The sequence below is a fragment of the Gorilla gorilla genome, chromosome 18, assembly GCF_029281585.2.
Source record: "Gorilla gorilla gorilla isolate KB3781 chromosome 18, NHGRI_mGorGor1-v2.1_pri, whole genome shotgun sequence".
NCBI classification, from domain to species: Eukaryota; Metazoa; Chordata; class Mammalia; order Primates; family Hominidae; genus Gorilla; species Gorilla gorilla.
The window spans coordinates 18,169,763-18,189,010 of record NC_073242.2 but is presented as its reverse complement, the minus strand read 5'-3'; the positions used below and the strand labels follow the sequence as shown (position 1 = coordinate 18,189,010).

General features: G+C 38.9%; 1 protein-coding gene across 5 annotated transcripts in view; it reads left to right on the top strand.

The window, feature by feature from the left end:
• Positions 1-19,248, top strand: part of SMG1 (SMG1 nonsense mediated mRNA decay associated PI3K related kinase) — a 115,693-nt gene that overhangs the window by 87,350 nt on the left and 9,095 nt on the right. For all 5 annotated transcript variants that reach the window (XM_055365354.2, XM_063699999.1, XM_063699997.1 and 2 more), the window contains 18 exons: positions 651-789; positions 874-983; positions 1,108-1,326; positions 1,897-2,087; positions 2,809-2,981; positions 3,129-3,408; positions 4,177-4,449; positions 4,903-5,137; positions 6,176-6,402; positions 8,965-9,115; positions 9,219-9,408; positions 9,579-10,048; positions 11,169-11,306; positions 13,545-13,697; positions 15,737-15,916; positions 16,671-16,898; positions 17,551-17,762; positions 17,921-18,027. In XM_055365354.2, the coding sequence (XP_055221329.1) occupies positions 651-789; positions 874-983; positions 1,108-1,326; positions 1,897-2,087; positions 2,809-2,981; positions 3,129-3,408; positions 4,177-4,449; positions 4,903-5,137; positions 6,176-6,402; positions 8,965-9,115; positions 9,219-9,408; positions 9,579-10,048; positions 11,169-11,306; positions 13,545-13,697; positions 15,737-15,916; positions 16,671-16,898; positions 17,551-17,762; positions 17,921-18,027 (3,676 nt within the window). The remainder of the gene's footprint in view (positions 1-650; positions 790-873; positions 984-1,107; positions 1,327-1,896; positions 2,088-2,808; positions 2,982-3,128; positions 3,409-4,176; positions 4,450-4,902; positions 5,138-6,175; positions 6,403-8,964; positions 9,116-9,218; positions 9,409-9,578; positions 10,049-11,168; positions 11,307-13,544; positions 13,698-15,736; positions 15,917-16,670; positions 16,899-17,550; positions 17,763-17,920; positions 18,028-19,248) is intronic.

Genomic DNA, 19,248 nt, shown 5'->3' with positions numbered 1-19,248 from the left:
GGTGAGGTAGGAAAAAATACCTGTTGGATACTATGTTCATTACCTGGGTGACAGAATAATGTGTACGTCAAACCCCAGTGACATACAATTTACTCACGTGAAGACCTACACATGTCCCTCTAAACCTAAAATAAAAGTTAGAAGGAAAAAAATTTTTTTAAATAAAATCAATATTTAAATTTAAAAAAAGAAAGAGGTCAGGCACAGTGGCTCACATCTGTAATCCCAGCACTTTTGGAAGCTGAGGTGGGTGGATCATCTGAGGTCGGGAGTTTGAGACCAGCCTGCCCAACATTGGTTGGGCAACACTGAACCCCGTTTCAACCAAAAATACAAAAAAAAAAAAAAAAAAAAAAGAATAGAAAATTTAGAAAGGGACAAACTAGAAAGACTGAAGAAAAGTTTGTTTGTTTGTGTTTTTTTTAATCCAACATCCTGATAGCTGATTAACTAGGACCAATCAGGTCTGCAGTGTTGTATGCCTGCATGACCACATGCAGCAACCTTGAGGAATGCTTTTTATTTGTTGATTTATTTTAAAATAAGGGAGTAGGTTAATGGTGCTTTGTAAATTTTATAGTATCACGTCCATGTTGGAGGGAAATTTCTTAATGGTGTTTCACTTGCTGCCCCCATTTCCTTTCATTTAGTCTTATGCAAGATCTACTGCAGTCATGTCTATGGTTGGATACATAATTGGCCTTGGAGACAGACATCTGGATAATGTTCTTATAGATATGACGACTGGAGAAGTTGTTCACATAGATTACAATGTTTGCTTTGAAAAAGGTAATATAAAAGTAGACTTTACATTTATGCGGGCCAAATGTTTTTTGGTGAAAGGGCAAGAATATAATGATTTGTCTTTTCAAGGTAAAAGCCTTAGAGTTCCTGAGAAAGTACCTTTTCGAATGACACAAAACATTGAAACAGCACTGGGTGTAACTGGAGTAGAAGGTGTATTTAGGCTTTCATGTGAGCAGGTATGCTGTTTTCTCTTCTCCCTTTCAGTGTATTTGTTAAATGAGCAAAACCTGTGGAATGAAAAACACGCTTTAGTGATGAAACTTGTGGCAGACCTTATTTTAAAAACTCTCCTGAAAACAGGTTTTACACATTATGCGGCGTGGCAGAGAGACCCTGCTGACGCTGCTGGAGGCCTTTGTGTACGACCCTCTGGTGGACTGGACAGCAGGAGGCGAGGCTGGGTTTGCTGGTGCTGTCTATGGTGGAGGTGGCCAGCAGGCCGAGAGCAAGCAGAGCAAGAGAGAGATGGAGCGAGAGATCACCCGCAGCCTGTTTTCTTCTAGAGTAGCTGAGATTAAGGTGAAGCCCAGTGACGGAATAAGTCATTGTCTTCTTTTTATTAATAGAGTAAACATGCTCATCAAAATGTTGAGGCAAATTGTTTCTCTAATTTTTTTGGCAAAACTAATGTATAATATTGAAATGGCAGTTAAATATGGCAGTTTGATGTTAACTTTTTATTAGGTAATTCTTCCACACAAACATGCACAGTTACATTCCACACTCCTAAGAGGTGGGTTCATGATTTGAAAAAATTATATTTCTTAATTATTGAAATGTGTTTACCAGTGATGACTGTAAATGTTCTTTAATTGGATAGCTTCCCTTCCCTATCTGGTAGCCAGGGATGCCAGTCTTGTTCTGGGTGACATTGGCAACTATTAATACATGGTATTATGAGATTGAGCCTGTCAGTTTATGCCTGTGTAAACTTGAATGCATTAGTTGTTTTTGTACAGTGGAGGCAACGCATCACCCCTTTCGGGTTTTGTAGAGATTTAAGTAGGATGTGCAAAATGTTCTTCTGACACTGTTGTGTCTCAAAATTGGCCCTGTAAGAGTCTTCTTAATCGTAATATCTTTTTACAGGTGAACTGGTTTAAGAATAGAGATGAGATGCTGGTTGTGCTTCCCAAGTTGGACGGTAGCTTAGATGAATACCTAAGCTTGCAAGAGCAACTGACAGATGTGGAAAAACTGCAGGGCAAACTACTGGAGGAAATAGAGTTTCTAGAAGGAGCTGAAGGGGTGGATCATCCTTCTCATACTCTGCAACACAGGTTTAAAACAGTGTTGAATTCTTCTAAATATGTGCCATTAATTAGAATTTTCATATTCATGTAAACATTATCAATATGGATTAGAATTATTGTAACAAATCACATAAATGATAAAAGCTGTCTCAGTGACTGCAACTTCAAAGTGTTAGTAAACAAAAATTCACTGAAATTGTCTGCTTTTATTATATTTAATTTAAATGTTTGAATGACTAATTATGGGAGATAGGTGGGTGTAGTGGTTAGAACACAAAACTTGGAATCAGAAAATCTGGGTTTTGGTTTTCTCATTACCATTATGTATCTGAGTCCTTACTCATTTGTACAATGGCAGCTACTTCATCTACCTCACTAAGTATTAAATAAGATGATTAACTGAAAGAACCTTATACACAGCAGGTGCTCAGTAAAGGGTAGTTGAATATGAAAGTGTCAGGCATTGTGTGAGGCTCTCAGATTACAAAGGCCTGTCAAGCATCAGTCTCTAACCTTCAAGGAACCTAAAACTTGGCAGATGTGGCAGTTTTAATTAAAATGTCATGAGCATGGTTGAGGGAATCACAGGGTCAGGAAAAACAGAGAAGTAAGGGACATTTGAGGAGGGCCCTCAAGGTGGACAAGGAGCGTACCAGACAGTCCATGTGTGAGCACATTCCAGGGTAGGAAAGTATGTGGAAGAAAACAGCAATAAATCTTTTGATTTTGTTTGTGTCCCCCTGATTAGGTATTCTGAACACACCCAACTACAGACTCAGCAAAGAGCTGTTCAGGAAGCAATCCAGGTGAAGCTGAATGAATTTGAACAATGGATAACACATTATCAGGCTGCATTCAGTAATTTAGAAGCAACACAGCTTGCAAGCTTGCTTCAAGAGATAAGCACACAAATGGACCTTGGTATGGGTTGACTTATTTTAGATTCACATGTGAAACTATGAGTTTTATAGTCGTGTGTGTTTGTGTGGGGTCCTGGTTTGTGCTTGCTTTTAGTGACAGCTGACTCGACCCTGTTTTACTGTGATTAATATTGTCTTTTACCAAAAGGTCCTCCAAGTTACGTGCCAGCAACAGCCTTTCTGCAGAATGCTGGTCAGGCCCACTTGATTAGCCAGTGCGAGCAGCTGGAGGGGGAGGTTGGTGCTCTCCTGCAGCAGAGGCGCTCCGTGCTCCGTGGCTGTCTGGAGCAACTGCATCACTATGCAACCGTGGCTCTGCAGTATCCGAAGGCCATATTTCAGAAACATCGAATTGAACAGTGGAAGACCTGGATGGAAGAGCTCATCTGTAACACCACAGTAGAGCGTTGTCAAGAGCTCTATAGGAAGTAAGTTGATAGTGCTTAATTTTCTTTTATTTTTGAGACGGAGTCTTGTTCTGTCTCCCAGGCTGGAGTGTGGTGGCATGATCTTGGCTCACTGCAACCTCCGTCTCCGAGGTTCAAGCAATTCCTCTGCCTCAGCCTCCAGAGTAGCTGGGACTACAACACCACCAAGCCCGGCTAATTTTTGTCTTTTTAGTACAGACGGGGTTTCACTGTATTGGCCAGGCTGGTCTTGAACTCCTGACCACGTGATCTGCCTGCCTGGGCCTCCCAAATTTCTGGGATTACAGGCGTGAGCCACTGCGCCTGGCCAATCGTATTTCTTATTGGGAGTGGAAGCAAAGTTGTATTCTGCAGCCTTGACCTCCCTGGGCTCAGGTGATCCTCCCACTTCAGCCTCCCAAGTAGCTGGGACCACGGGCGTGTGTCACCACGCCTGAACAATTTTTATATTTTTTTGTAGAGATGGAGTTTCGCCGTGTTGCCCAGGCTGGTCTCGAACTCCTGAGCTCAAGCGATCCTCCTGCCTTGGCCTCCCAAAGTGCTAGGATTACAGGTATGAGCCGTGGTGCCTGGCCTCAAATGTTGATTCTGTCACAGTCATCAACAAGTCCTTTTAGGAAATTGCTTAAGCTCTTGAGACATTTTTATCTGTAAAATGTAAATAATGATTTCTACTCTTCAAGTTTTGTTTGAGGATTAAATGCAATATTCTTTTGTATGTTGGGGGTGGTTGTGTTATAAACAAGCACCTCTTCCTTATTTTTATAGATATGAAATGCAATATGCTCCCCAGCCACCCCCAACAGTGTGTCAGTTCATCACTGCCACTGAAATGACCCTGCAGCGATATGCAGCAGACATCAACAGCAGACTTATTAGACAAGTGGAACGCTTGAAACAGGAAGCTGTCACTGTGCCAGTTTGTGAAGACCAGTTGAAAGAAATTGAACGTTGCATTAAAGTTTTCCTTCATGAGAATGGAGAAGAAGGATCTTTGAGTCTAGCAAGTGTTATTATTTCTGCCCTTTGTACCCTTACAAGGTAAGTTAGCCAACTTCATATTGGACCATTTCCTGTGTCTTATTTTTAATCCCAAACGTAAAATGTTCTTTTACTTTCCTTAGTCTTGCCCAGTGTTACAGCTGCTTACTTGCTTTTCAGATTTTAGTTATCTTGGTTGTGTTTTGAGACAGGGTCTCACTCTTGACACTGAGGCTGGAGTGCAGTGGCACGATCTCGGCTCACAGCAACCTCAGCCTCTTGAATAGCTGGGACTACAGGTGTGTGCCGCCACACCTGGCTAATTTTTGTATTTTTTGGTAGAGATGGGGTTTTGCCATATTGATCAGGCTGGTCTCGAACTCCTGGCCTGAAGTCATCTACCTGCCTCGGCCTCCCAAAATGCTGGAATTACAGGCATGGCCTTGACCCGGCCAGCTACCTTGTTTTGTTTGTACATTTAAGTTTCACTGTACAGATATTTATCTCTTGTAGGCGTAACCTGATGATGGAAGGTGCAGCGTCAAGTGCTGGAGAACAGCTGGTTGATCTGACTTCTCGGGATGGAGCCTGGTTCTTGGAGGAACTCTGCAGTATGAGCGGAAACGTCACCTGCTTGGTTCAGTTACTGAAACAGTGCCACCTGGTGCCACAGGACTTAGATATCCCGAACCCCATGGAAGCGTCTGAGACAGTTCACTTAGCCAATGGAGTGTATACCTCACTTCAGGTGAACACTTTTATTTTAAATATTAGTTTGTTTTAGATACTGAATATTGTCTTTCTCATCTCTTTAACCCAGGAAAGCAGTTTGACTTCCCCATTTGAATGTTGCTCAACCAGTCATTTAAAAGGAAGATAATTCTGAGATTTATAGCTATAACTTGGTTACAGTTGCTTTTTGTTTTTTTGAATTTTTATAGCAGCTTTATTTGTAATAGTCAAAAACTGGAATCAAGTCAAGTGTTCATCAAGCAAATGGACAAATATGGTACATCCACATAATGGAATACTTCTTAGCAATAAAAGTGAACGACACCTTGATAACATACAGCCACATGTATGACTTACAATAATTATGCCGAGTAAAGAAAGCTAGACATTTCTACCCCTATAAATGGAGAGTGTATAATATGAGAAAAAGCAGATCAGTGTTTACTTGGAGATGGAGGAGGTGGTATGGAGAAGTGTGAGTGAGAGAGATTAAAAAGTCAGGAGGAAATTTGTAGGGTAATCGGTATGCTGATTTTCTTGATTGTGGTGACAGTTTCATGAGTGTATGCAAGTACCAAAGTATAACAAATTATATATTTTAAACATGCAGTTTATTATATGCAAATTATACCTTGATAAGACTTTTTTTTTTGGAAGGGAAATAGAAGCCACTTATAACCAAACCAAAAAGAGAATAACAATACTAATATCACTATCAGAAATATGATTCCTAAAAATCAATAATATTATATAACATACTTTAGGGCAGTTCTTTTTGTTCTTAAGGTACATCATCCTAGGAATGTTTAATTATATGACAACTTTTTAAAGTCATTTGAAATAGTTCCTGAAAAATTTCACATGACTATGAAATAGAATTTGAAAAGAAAATATTTAAAAGTAGAAATAAAAAGTAAACAAAAGATGTACTTACATGAATGAGTTGATGGCATAGTTACATAAGTTTGCTCTTAATGTATGGCTCTAAGTCTCCAAATGTGTAACTTAGCTAAACTCAAAAAACATTAAAAATTTTTTTCTCATATATTTATAGGAGTTGAATTCGAATTTCCGGCAAATCATATTTCCAGAAGCACTTCGATGTTTAATGAAAGGGGAATACACGTTAGAAAGTATGCTGCATGAACTGGACGGTCTTATTGAGCAGACCACCGATGGCGTTCCCCTGCAGACTCTAGTGGAATCTCTTCAGGCCTACTTAAGAAACGCAGCTATGGGACTGGAAGAAGAAACACATGCTCATTACATCGATGTTGCCAGGCAAGTGAATGCTGGCTGTGCCGTTTCCTCGTAAAAGAGATGGGACAGCCAGAGAAAGGGATTCTGAGCTGTTTAACGTAAGTTTACTTTTAGTTTTTAGAGCAGGTATAATTACTTATAAATGCTCATACACGTATCTTTTTAAAACTTTTTTACTTTGAAATAATTATACATCACGAGAAGTTGCTTAAAAAAAAAAGTGCAGGCAGGTATTGTGCATGCTTCATCCTTCCTTTAGTATTAGTATCTGTAGCAACACTATGAAACCGACAATGATATAGTCCACACCGCTTACTCAGATTTCACTAGTTATACATGCACTTATTTGTGTGTGTGTGTGTGTGTGCAAGTGTATAGTTCGGTCACATACATACATATATCCTTTTAGTGCTTGTAGTTATGTACATGTACATACACACAGTCGAATGTGATATTTTTAAGCCATCTTGTAGAACCACTTGGAGACACCTGAAACAGTTTATTTAGCTAACAGAGTACACACCTCATTTCAGGTGAATACTTTTAAATTAGTTTAAATATGTAAGTTTGTTTTAGCTAATTGGATATTGTATTTTTCATCTCATTAGTCCAGAAAAGCAATCTGACTTTGGAATCTGTAGAGTTTGGGCAGTTCCTGCAGACATGCATTGTACTCAGAGCTAATCCCTAAACTCCTTTGTGCCTAGTGACTCAGGGCCTCTTTTTTTTGGCGTTCCAATGTCTAATTCACAAAAGAAGTATAATTGAGAGAGTAGAAATGAATTGTAGCACCGTTTCCTCCCATGGGAAATTTCAAAGATACAAGAAAGTAGAGAGAATAGTCTAATGAACCCCATGCCACCACCTTTGGTAATTATCTGCACTGGGCTAGTCTGGTTTAAATTTACTACCCTAGTTATTTAGAAGCAAATATTTTTTCATTCTTAAATATTAATGCAGAAAGTATACATATATATGTAATCTTATTTTTCTTGACTGTGGTGCCATTATTTCATGAAAAAAGTAGCAATAATTCCTTAATGTTAATTATCCTGCATTCAGAAATTTCCTGTTTCTCATGTTTCTTTGGAGTGGTTATATTCATAGAATAATAAATATATTCATATATATTCATAAATATGTACGTGTGTGTGTGTGTGTGTGTGTATATATATATATATTTTTTTTTTTTTTTTTGAGATGGAGTCTTGCTCTGTCGCTAGGCTGGAGTGCAATGGTGCGATCTTGGCTCGCTGCAGCCTCCATCTCCCGGGTTCAAGAGATTCTCCTGGCTCAGCCTCCCTAGTAGCTGGGACTATGGACGTATGTCCCCATGCCCGGCTAGAAAAAGTATAATCATTGATAGCATAAATATTAGATTATTTATAGAACAGCTTTATCATATAATTTTTAGCAGTATTTAAAAAGTTAAATGCTAGATCTGTACATCTTTGTTTTGCACTGAATTTCAGACTTCATTTTATCTCTCTTAATATCTTATCTGGGTTCCCCTTATCCTCATACAGAGGAATGTTTACCTAAATGTGTACTTTGGGTAACAAACTTTGTGCCTGGATCTATGGCAGCCTGTCTGTGCCTTGTTTCAGAGAAGCTTTTTTTGGGTAATCTCAAGGAAAATCTCATACCATCTTACAGCTCTTTTTCCATTAGAAATTTATCTGGTAGTTTTAACATTTTTAATTCTCTTAAAAATTCTTAATAGTTCCAGCCATTTGGAATGGTTTCTGTGTGTGTGTGTGTGATAAGAAATAGTGCCTGGATACATAAGCACTATGTAAGTCTTAATGGTAATGTGAGGGGTGAATTTCTGAAGACCTTACATTCAAAATGTGCATAAATAAAAACCAAGCATACCCAAAATAGCAAGTATACTTGGTTGTATCGTATCTTGTAGTAATAGTGCGAACATACCCGACAATTTACTAGGTCCGCCAGCTTTAGAATGGTGTGATTTCTGACATTTTTCAATATGGGATTTTAAATTATTTCATATTTTGTGTGTAAAAATGAGACTAATCACTCAAGTTTGCATAAAATTTAATCACATAACAGTCATTAATAATGAATTGGAATCATTGAAATCCTATTGTGGTTGACATGAAATACCATTTTATCATCATAACATTCCTTCTTTTTTTTTGAGATGGAGTTTCGCTCTTGTTGCCCGGGCTGGAGTGTAATGGCGTGATCTTGGCTCACAGCAACCTCTGCCTCCTAGGTTCAAGCGATTCTGCTAGCCTCAGCCTCCTGAGTAGCTGGGACTACAGGTGCCCACCATCACACTCGGCTGATTTTTTTGTATTTTTAATAGAGACGGGGTTTCTCCATGTTGGTCAGGCTGGTCTTGAACTCCTGACCTCAGGTGATCTGCCCACCTCGGCCTGCCAACGTGCTGGATTACAGGCGTGAGCCACCACGCCCGGCCTAATAACACTTCTTCTTAATGCCAGAAGGCTTTCTAGACTCTCACAGCATGCAGCTGTGAGATGTACTGACTTTGTATGTTCCCACCAAAGGCATTACTTTTCAGCGAAGGTTTTAACTCCTTTTGTTTTCCTGTAGACTACTACATGCTCAGTACGGTGAATTAATCCAACCGAGAAATGGTTCAGTTGATGAAACACCCAAAATGTCAGCTGGCCAGATGCTTTTGGTAGCATTCGATGGCATGTTTGCTCAAGTTGAAACTGCTTTCAGCTTATTAGTTGAAAAGGTAAATGTGGGCTTGGATTTAAAAATAATGCAAGTGCCATAAAGTAGTTGTTCAGTTGTGTGAAGAGTGGAGAAATGAACTTTGTTTTCTTTCATTTACATAGTTGAACAAGATGGAAATTCCCATAGCTTGGCGAAAGATTGACATCATAAGGGAAGCCAGGAGTACTCAAGTTAATTTTTTTGATGATGATAATCACCGGCAGGTGCTAGAAGAGATTTTCTTTCTAAAAAGACTACAGACTATTAAGGAGTTCTTCAGGCTCTGTGGTACCTTTTCTAAAACATTGTCAGGTAATATTCTACCTGTAAACATACTAGCTTTAGCTATGTAGCACTATGGAGGGGGGCAGGATAGAGTAGGCTTAATTTAATTATACATTCATGACACCTTAAATCCTATAAATAAGCAGCATATTACCTGATTTTTTTCATGAAATATAAGAAATTTTTCCTTTTTGTAGGATCAAGTTCACTTGAAGATCAGAATACTGTGAATGGGCCTGTACAGATTGTCAATGTGAAAACCCTTTTTAGAAACTCTTGTTTCAGTGAAGACCAAATGGCCAAACCTATCAAGGCATTCACAGCTGACTTTGTGAGGCAGCTCTTGATAGGGCTACCCAACCAAGCCCTCGGACTCACACTGTGCAGTTTTATCAGTGCTCTGGGTGTAGACATCATTGCTCAAGTAGAGGCAAAGGACTTTGGTGCCGAAAGCAAAGTTTCTGTTGATGATCTCTGTAAGAAAGCGGTGGAACATAACATCCAGATAGGGAAGTTCTCTCAGCTGGTTATGAACAGGGCAACTGTGTTAGCAAGTTCTTACGACACTGCCTGGAAGAAGCATGACTTGGTGCGAAGGCTAGAAACCAGTATTTCTTCTTGTAAGACAAGCCTGCAGCGGGTTCAGCTGCATATTGCCATGTTTCAGGTAAGTGTTTTTGTTTATAATGTGTTTTTCTTCAAGGTAGGAAACTTGAAAAATGGGGGAAATTAATTTAAAACAATACACAGAAATTTTGTTAAAACTTGCTGAACTCACAGCAACCCAATGCAAACACACCATAGCATTTTGGCACTTTCTTTCCAATGATACTTCGTTTCTCTTCTGTATAGTTGAGATCATTTATCCTTTATGGTTTGTGTCCTTAGAGTTTCTTTCCATCAAGGCTGTATGATAAGCATGATCTGTATTAAATATTTTTTTTTTTTTTTTTTTTTGAGACGGAGTTTTGCTCTTCTTGCCCAGACTGGAGTGCAATGGCGCGATCTTGGCTCACCGCAACCTCCGCCTCCTGGGTTCAAGCGATTCTCCCTCCTCAGCCTCCCTAGTAGCTGGGATTACAGGCATGTGCCACCACGCCTGGCTAATTTTGTATTTTTAGTAGAGATGGGGTGTCTCCATGTTGGTCAGGCTGGTCTCGAACTCCCGAGCCTAGGTGATCCACCCGCCTTGGCCTCCCAAAGTGTTGGGATTATAGGCGTGAGCCACCATGCCTGGCATAAATATAGTTTTTAATGTTGAATTCATTCATATGTAGGTATGCTTCCTGTATTTATTTCTAAAGTAGTTTCTGTTTCCTTGATGTCTTATTGATGTGATAAACAGCTTTGGGAATAAATCTGTCTTTATTTTGGAAATGGTTTTTAGAAGCCTAGTTTTGGCCTTAATTACTTAGGGGATGTATAACAGCACAGGCTTTGGGGTGAGATGGATTTGTATTCAAATGAGACTTGGGTATATAAACTTGTACTTAACTTCCTTAAGCTCTGATTTCCTTAACCGTAGTTAACATCTTCAGAATTACTATTTAAATGTTGCATGTGAGTGATCCGAGAAATTTATTAGCCATGTTCTACCTCAAGAAGACTTTCACCTGGATGTGATTTTTTTCAGTGTGTCTTTTCTGTTACTTCTCCCTGCTTACCTCCCATTGGCTGCAGCTGGGATTTTTTTCTCTTCCGCCAGTCCTAGGTTGCACCTACCTTCCCTTATTTATCTAAATGCTTTTTTCCTTCTGATTTTAATACATTTCTTTTTCTCTGAACAGTGGCAACATGAAGATCTACTTATCAATAGACCACAAGCCATGTCAGTCACACCTCCCCCACGGTCTGCTATCCTAACCAGCATGAAAAAGAAGCTGCATACCCTGAGCCAAATTGAAACTTCTATTGCAACAGTTCAGGTGTGTTTTGCCAGATCTTCCTTCCAGGGCATTTTCTTTTTAGAAATAACCAACACTATGATTGTGAGTGCTCTGTTGTTCAGTGTGTCTATTTGTGTGTTCTTGGCTTGTAAGCCAGAAGAGCATAATTTTTTTCACTTTTGCTTTTAATTTATACCTATATATATATAGGTATATTTATACCAAAGATATATAAAAACATATATTTTGGTGTATTTATACCAAAATATATATAAAATATATATTTTGATATATTTATACCAAAGATATATAAAAATATATATTTTGGTATATTTATACATATATATATATATTTTGGAGAGAGAGTCTCGCTTTGTTGCCCAGGTTGGAGTGCAGTGGCACTATCTCACCTCACTGCAACCTCTGCCTCCCGGGTTCAAGCGATTCTCCTGCCTCAGCCTCTGAAGTAGCTGGGACTACAGGCACGCACCACCATGTCCAGCTAATTTTTGTATTTTTAGTAGAGACAGCGTTTCACCATGTTGGCCAGGCTGGTCTCGAACTCCTGACCTCAGGTGATCTGCCCACCTTGGCCTCCCAAAACACTGGGATTGCAGGCTTGAGCCACCGCACCCGGCCTATGTTTTTTATTTCTTACCCTCCAAGGTAACTGAATCTTATAGTAACAGGTATATTTTGAACCAGGAGTAGAAACATACTAAATATCTCAGGTTTTTAATGAATTTGATAATTACTGTGCCTTAATACATTAAGGAAATTTTGATGATTAGAAAAACTTTGAATACTGAATTTGTTTTGTGAAATGTATATAAGTAGTTCTATTTTGTTTATTAGTAGTAGCTAACAAGCATGGGCATTTCTTATGTTGTATAGATAATGGAATTTTGTGATGCCTAAGGCAGCAGAATATTTTTCTGAACTATTATAGTGACTGGATATTGAAAGCTATGTACGTAATCCTTCTACTTATTTTTTTACATAAGAGAAACTTGCCTTAATGAAAGTTGTGTATATCTTTATATTGTCTGTCCTTTATATTTCATGTACTCAGTAGTAACTGACATTTTTCTGTTTTTGTAAATTAATAGCAGTATAAAATCAAGTATAATTCTGTGGTGTTTTAAAGTTTTGTAATGAAGCTTTTTTGGAGCTCAGTCATTTGAAGATTGAAATAAGCTTTCTCTACAGTGTATTGGTCAGAGAAAAGATGTGTTTTCAACTTACAAGAATGAACTCTTCCTCTTTATGATTTTAGAGACATGGACATGCAGGAAAGTAGAGGGAGTTGGGGAGAGAAAATGTGAATGCGTCCACCTGAAATGTTGAATAAATAATCAGATAACTTTGTTACATTAAACTTTCCTCGTCATGATAATCTGGATGGATTTTTACCATTGTTCATAAACTTGGCCAGGCATGGTGGTTCACGCCTATAATCCCAGCACTTTGGGAGGCCGAGGTGGGTGGATTGCTTGAGGCCAGGAGTTTGAGACCAGCCTGGGCAACATAGTAAAACCTCGTCTCTACAAAAAATACAAAAAATTAGTTGGGCATGGTGGCACGCACCTCTTGTCCCAGCTTCTCAGGAAGCTGAGGTGGGAGGATGGCTTGAGCTCAGGAGGTGGAGGTTGCAGTGAGCCAAGATTGTAGCCGGGCGTGGTAGCTCACACCTGTAATCCCAGCACTTTGGGAGGCCGAGGCGGGTGGATCATGAGGTCAGGAGTTCAAGACCAGCCTGGCCAAGATGGTAAAACTCCGTCTTTACTAAAACTACAAAAATTAGCCAGGCACGGTGGCAGGTGCCTGTAGTCCCAGCTACTCGGGAGGCTGAGGCAGGAGAATCGCTTGAACCCAGGTGACAGAGGTTGCAGTGAGCTGAGCTTGCACCACTGCACTCCAGCCTGGGTGACAGAGTGAGACTCCGTCTCAAAAGAAAAAAAAAAGAATTTGGTGTAGCATATTTTTTATTTTTTAAAGATCATTTTATTTTAAAATGAAAGTGAAACTTACTTCTGTACGTTTTAAGATAATAAACTGAAAGCCAGTTCTTGCCTCTCTCTCCATACATGTTTGGCCTTAAATGTTCAAAGTGGAATCAAGGTTAATTCCAAAAGGTGATTGTTAAAACTTTTGTTTTCTAAATTACATGTGTCCACCCTGGTTCTTTTGAATCTTTATTGTGTTATATAAAATACTCCACAAATAGGAAGTAGAGAATGTCGTATACCTTCACCAAGATTCTGCTGGCTTTTATAGGAGAAGCTAGCTGCACTTGAATCAAGTATTGAACAGCGACTCAAGTGGGCAGGTGGTGCCAACCCTGCATTGGCCCCTGTACTACAAGATTTTGAAGCAACGATAGCTGAAAGAAGAAATCTTGTCCTTAAAGAGAGCCAAAGAGCAAGTCAGGTATTGTGACTTACATGCACCATCTTTTTATTCACTTTTGCAGGATTAGATGAGTAGCTGGAAGTTATATGTGGGGTAACTAGGGGAGCTTGAGAGCCCACGTTCTGGCTCACAGCCCTGGGAGGAGGGACGGATGGGCCTTTCAGGACATGCCTTAAGTTGAACCCACAGCAGGTTATTTCCTTGGGCCTTTACTGCCTCTCATTTAAATATTAATTAAATAAATTCAGCCTCTGTTGAAAAATAAAGAGGTCTTAAATTCATATTTGTTTAAGGTTCTCTGGGTCTCTTTTATACAACTAAAGTGATCCAAAGATTTGGAAAGGTACTTTGAATATTATTTTTTCCACATGACAATAAAACGTCTTAAGACCTTGTGCCCTGTCGGCCAGGCGCTGTGGCTTACGCCTGTAATCCCAGCACTTTGGGAGGCTGAGGTGGGTGGATCACAAGGTCAGGAGTTCAAGACCAGCCTGACCAATATGGTGAAACCCCGTCTCTGCTAAAAATACAAAAAAATTAGCTGGGTGTGGTGGCGGGTACCTGTAGTCCCAACTACTCAGGAGTCTGAGGCAGGGGAATCGCTTGAACCTGGGAGCCAGAGGTTCCAGTGATCCAAGATCGTGCCACTGAATTCCAGCCTGGGTGACAGAGCAAGACTCTGTCTCAAAAAAAAAAAAAAAAGACCTTGTGCCCTGTCAAAAGGCTGTGTGGATTGGGCAGGGGGAGGAGAACCAAAAAAACTATTACGGACATTTTCAACTAAGTACAAAATTGGACTAATACATGATACTCATACTTCATACCTGTCGCCAGTGCTTAATAATGATCAACTTAAGTCTTATCTTATTTCACCCATACTCCCTAATCCTCTTTTCTATCCATATTTAATAGAAATCCCAAATAGTACATAATTTTATCTATAAATTTTTCAGTATATACCTATTAAGAACTATTTAAGAATGTATCATAGCTGGGCATGGTGGTATGTCCCTTTAGCTCTAGCTGCTCAGAAGTCTGAGGCAGGAGGATGGCTTGAAGCTAGGAGTTTGAAACCAGCCTGGGCAACATAGCAAGACACTGTCACTACCAAAAAAAAAAAAAATTTTTTTTTTTTTTTTGAGACGGAGTCTTGCTCTTGTTGCCCAGGCTATAGTGCAGTGGCGTGATCTTGGCTCACTGCAACCTCTGCCTCCCGAGTTCAAGTGATTCTCCTGCCTCAGCCTCCCAAGTAGCTGGGATTACAGGCACCCGCCACCATGCCCAGCTAAGTTTTTTGTATTTTTGGTAGAGACGGGGTTTCACCATGTTGGCCAGGTTAGTTTCGAACTCCTGACCTCAGGTGATCCGCTGGCCTCAGCCTCCCAGTGCTGGGATTACAGGTGTGAGCCACCACACCTGGCCAATAAAATTTTTTTTTTTTTTTTTAGCTAGGCATGGTGGCACGCACCTCTGGTCCCAGCTGGGAGACTAGCTACCTGGGAGACTAAGGCGGTAGGATTGCTTGAGCCCAGGAGTTTAAGGCTACAGTGAGCCATAATTAAGCCACTATACTCCAGCCTGGGCAACAGGGGAGACCTTGTCTCAAAGGGAAAAAACAAAAAAACTAACCACAATATTAATCATACCTTTAAAATGAGCTTAATACTGCCAGGTAAGTTAGGCAAGAATAGAAGCAGAAGGGGAACATTCTGACAGAAGTGTCTTTTGAATTGTGGCTGTAACACAAATTGCAGCTGAATATGATAACAGCTTTATTGTGGAGTAAATATTCTATGTAAAAACAGTAATGTAGAAGATAAATTTACCTAATTGTTTGTCAGTGCTTTTGGCCATCTCAGACCTAACAGTGTCAGTATAAATGTACATTTATTTACAGCCTTTATAAGGTTTTGGTCTATTTCCCAAACATTTTCAGGACCAATTCTGGTCCTGAATTCTCAAAATGAGGAAGTAGTATTTTTTCATGTTATTAATTGCCACCTCCCTTTCCCACCTTCCTCCCATCTCCTCTTGTGGTTCCATTTCTGTCTTTACAGGTCACTTTTCTCTGCAGCAATATCATTCATTTTGAAAGTTTACGAACAAGAACTGCAGAAGCCTTAAACCTGGATGCGGCGTTATTTGAACTAATCAAGCGATGTCAGCAGATGTGTTCGTTTGCATCACAGTTTAACAGTTCAGTGTCTGAGTTAGAGCTTCGTTTATTACAGAGAGTGGTGAGTCTTGGTGGAAAGAAACTTGATTAAATAAGGCTAGTGTTATACTATTAAAATCAATTTAATATATACATTCCGATTACATTCGTTGAGCATATACTGTATGTAAGAGGTTGTTAGGGGGGCGGGGGGACAGTGATGATTAAATTATTTTCTTAGTGCCCCCCCCCGAAACGTATTATATGTTTAAAAAAATAAAAAATGAGAAAGTGTAAAGGATCCTCATAGCTACAACCAAAATACTATGAAAGTTTAGAAGGGAGGAGAAAGACGATATGTAGCAAATGATTCCAATGCACTGAAAATAGAGCAGGAGAAAGAGGGCTTATGGAAGATGAATGCTGGAAAGGTTAGTGAAGGCCAGAAATAGCAAGTTGGTAAGTTTGACGTTTATATTTTGTCAGAAAGCTTAAAGCTGTATGTTAGGAAGTTCACATTTCATCTCGAAGAGTTATTTAGAATTTAGGGACCTGGATTGCCAGCCATCTTTGTGATTCCGAATGTATTTCTCAGGTCTTAAACTTTAAGCATTTAAAGCCTGCGTGATTATGCAGAAAAGTAAAAATCTTCATCTATATTTCATAGATTGTTGAGATTATTGTTAAGTAACTTGTAGGTAATTAATTCATGACTTAGCAATGGAGGTTCTCTTTGTGTCAGCTTGAGTTACTAGTATCTTTTGATGATGATAATGAAGAAAGAACTCATTATTTCAGCTGATACTTGAAGTCAAACAAATGCTTGTTCTATTTAGGACACTGGTCTTGAACATCCTATTGGCAGCTCTGAATGGCTTTTGTCAGCACACAAACAGTTGACCCAGGATATGTCTACTCAGAGGGCAATTCAGACAGAGAAAGAGCAGCAGATAGAAACGGTCTGTGAAACAATTCAGAATCTGGTTGATAATATAAAGACTGTGCTCACTGGTCATAACCGACAGCTTGGAGATGTCAAACATCTCTTGAAAGCTATGGCTAAGGTAAGACTAATACCATGAACACACATTTACTCTCCCTCTGTTATAAAGTTTACAAGTAGTTTTATTTATAGGAAAAACAGTGACATTTTGTAAATAACAATTTATCTCATCACATCTTCCAATTTGTTTGTAACTGAGTTAACTTTTGTGTTTTCATCAACTATTTTTTAAAGCCAGTAGTAGTAGTTTGAATTTCATACACAGAGAAACTAAGGCTTAAATAGATTCCTTTATTGTGATATAACTTGTAATAAAACCAAGATATGAACCTAGTCTGAGCATTCAGATATCCAGCTTGTCTTTCTCTTTCTTAGCTATACCAACAAACCCATACAGTTTGCCTCCAAAATGAATGAAATGTTGTCTCTTCCCTCCAGTGTTGTACATAGTTTAGTTAGTAAAAAAACTAAGCCTCCAGAAAAGGCTATTACTTCATCATTACAAACACTAAATAATTTAATTTTAGAATTTACTTTTACTTTGAATTTTTATTTGATGGTGGAAACAAAGTTCCTATAAAAATGGAGTTGAACTAAGCAGTTTAAACACACTCATATTTGAAACATTTGTTACTTAATCACTAGGTGACTGTCTTGAGAGTAATTACTGATACTAAAACTATTTTTCTTAATCATTAATTTATCAATTCTAGGATGAAGAAGCTGCTCTGGCAGATGGTGAAGATGTTCCCTATGAGAACAGTGTTAGGCAGTTTTTGGGTGAATATAAATCATGGCAAGACAACATTCAAACAGTTCTATTTACATTAGTCCAGGCTATGGGTCAGGTTCGAAGTCAAGAACACGTTGAAATGCTCCAGGAAATCACTCCCACCTTGAAAGAACTGAAAACACAAAGTCAGAGGTAAGAATGCCTTCTGGTCAAAATTTATAAAACATAAGTACAAAACTACTGGTATAAGAAGTTTATCTCTTGATTTAATTTTTCAGTTTTGTTCATATTTTTATAAGTAGTATCAGGTAAAACATTTCGTAAATAAGCCATTTTATTTTGTATTTCAGTATCTATAATAATTTAGTGAGTTTTGCATCACCCTTAGTCACCGATGCAACAAATGAATGTTCGAGTCCAACGTCATCTGCTACTTATCAGCCATCCTTCGCTGCAGGTAGGAGAAGAGTCCTGAGTCTTGATCTGTTGTTAATGTTACACATAGATGCTAAGATGTTTAATTATACATAACTGTCTAATATTAAACACTTAAGGCCTGTCATTCTGTAATCTTAAACTGAACAGATTTTAGCTTATCCTTAAAAATACTCGTAAGCCAGGCACGATGGCTCACACCTGTAATCTCAGCTACTTGAAGGCCAAGGTGGGAGGATTGTCTAAGGCCAGGAGTTCAAGACCCTGTCTCTTTAAAAATAAATAAATAAACAGCTATTAAAAAAAAAAAAAAAAAAGGCCGGGCGAGGTGGCTCACACCCATAATCCCAGCACTTTGGGAGGCTGAGCCAGGTGGATCACCTAAGGTCAGGTGTTTGAGACCAGTCGGGCCAACATGGTGAAACCTTGTCGCTACTAAAAATACAAAAAAATTAGCTGGGTGTGGTGCCAGATGCTTGTAGTCCCAGCTACTCAGGAGGCTGAGGCAGGAGAATTGCTTGAACCCGGGAGGCGGAGGTTACAGTGAGCCAAGATCGTGCCACTGCACTCCAGCCTGGGTGACAGAGCAAGACTCTGTCTCAAAAAAATGAAACAACTCGTGAGAGAGTAAAAATGCTTTGCTAATTTGAACAGTTTTCTTTAAAAAAATTGTTTTTATTTTTGTTTGAGGCAGAGTCTCAAAACTCACTCTTGTCGCCCAGGCTGGAGTGCAGTGGCACAGTTGCGGCTCACTGTAACCTCCACTCCCCAGATTCAAGCAATTCTCCTGCCTCAGCTTCCTGACTAGCTTAGATTACAGGTGCCCGCCACCATGCCTGGCTAAAAAATTTTATATATTTTATATATATATAATTTATTTATATATATATAATTTATTTATATATATATATATCAGAGAAACTTAGGAAAATACTTAATACAAATGAAAAATTTGTAGTTCCATTCCAAATAGAGGCAGAAACCACTCTGCATTTGTTGATTTACTTCGCTGTGCATATGCACACATACACAAACACATTGGGATGATTATGCAAATGCAATTTTTGTTGCCTTTTTCCAGTTAATAATTTTTCAGTCATTAAATAATCTTTTTAAAAATGACTTAATGGCCAATTTATTTTCATTTTTTATTTTCTTATTTATTTTTATTTTATTTTTTAAAATTTAATTTAATTTTTTTTTTATTTTTTATTTTTGAGATGAGTCTCACTCAGTCGCCCAG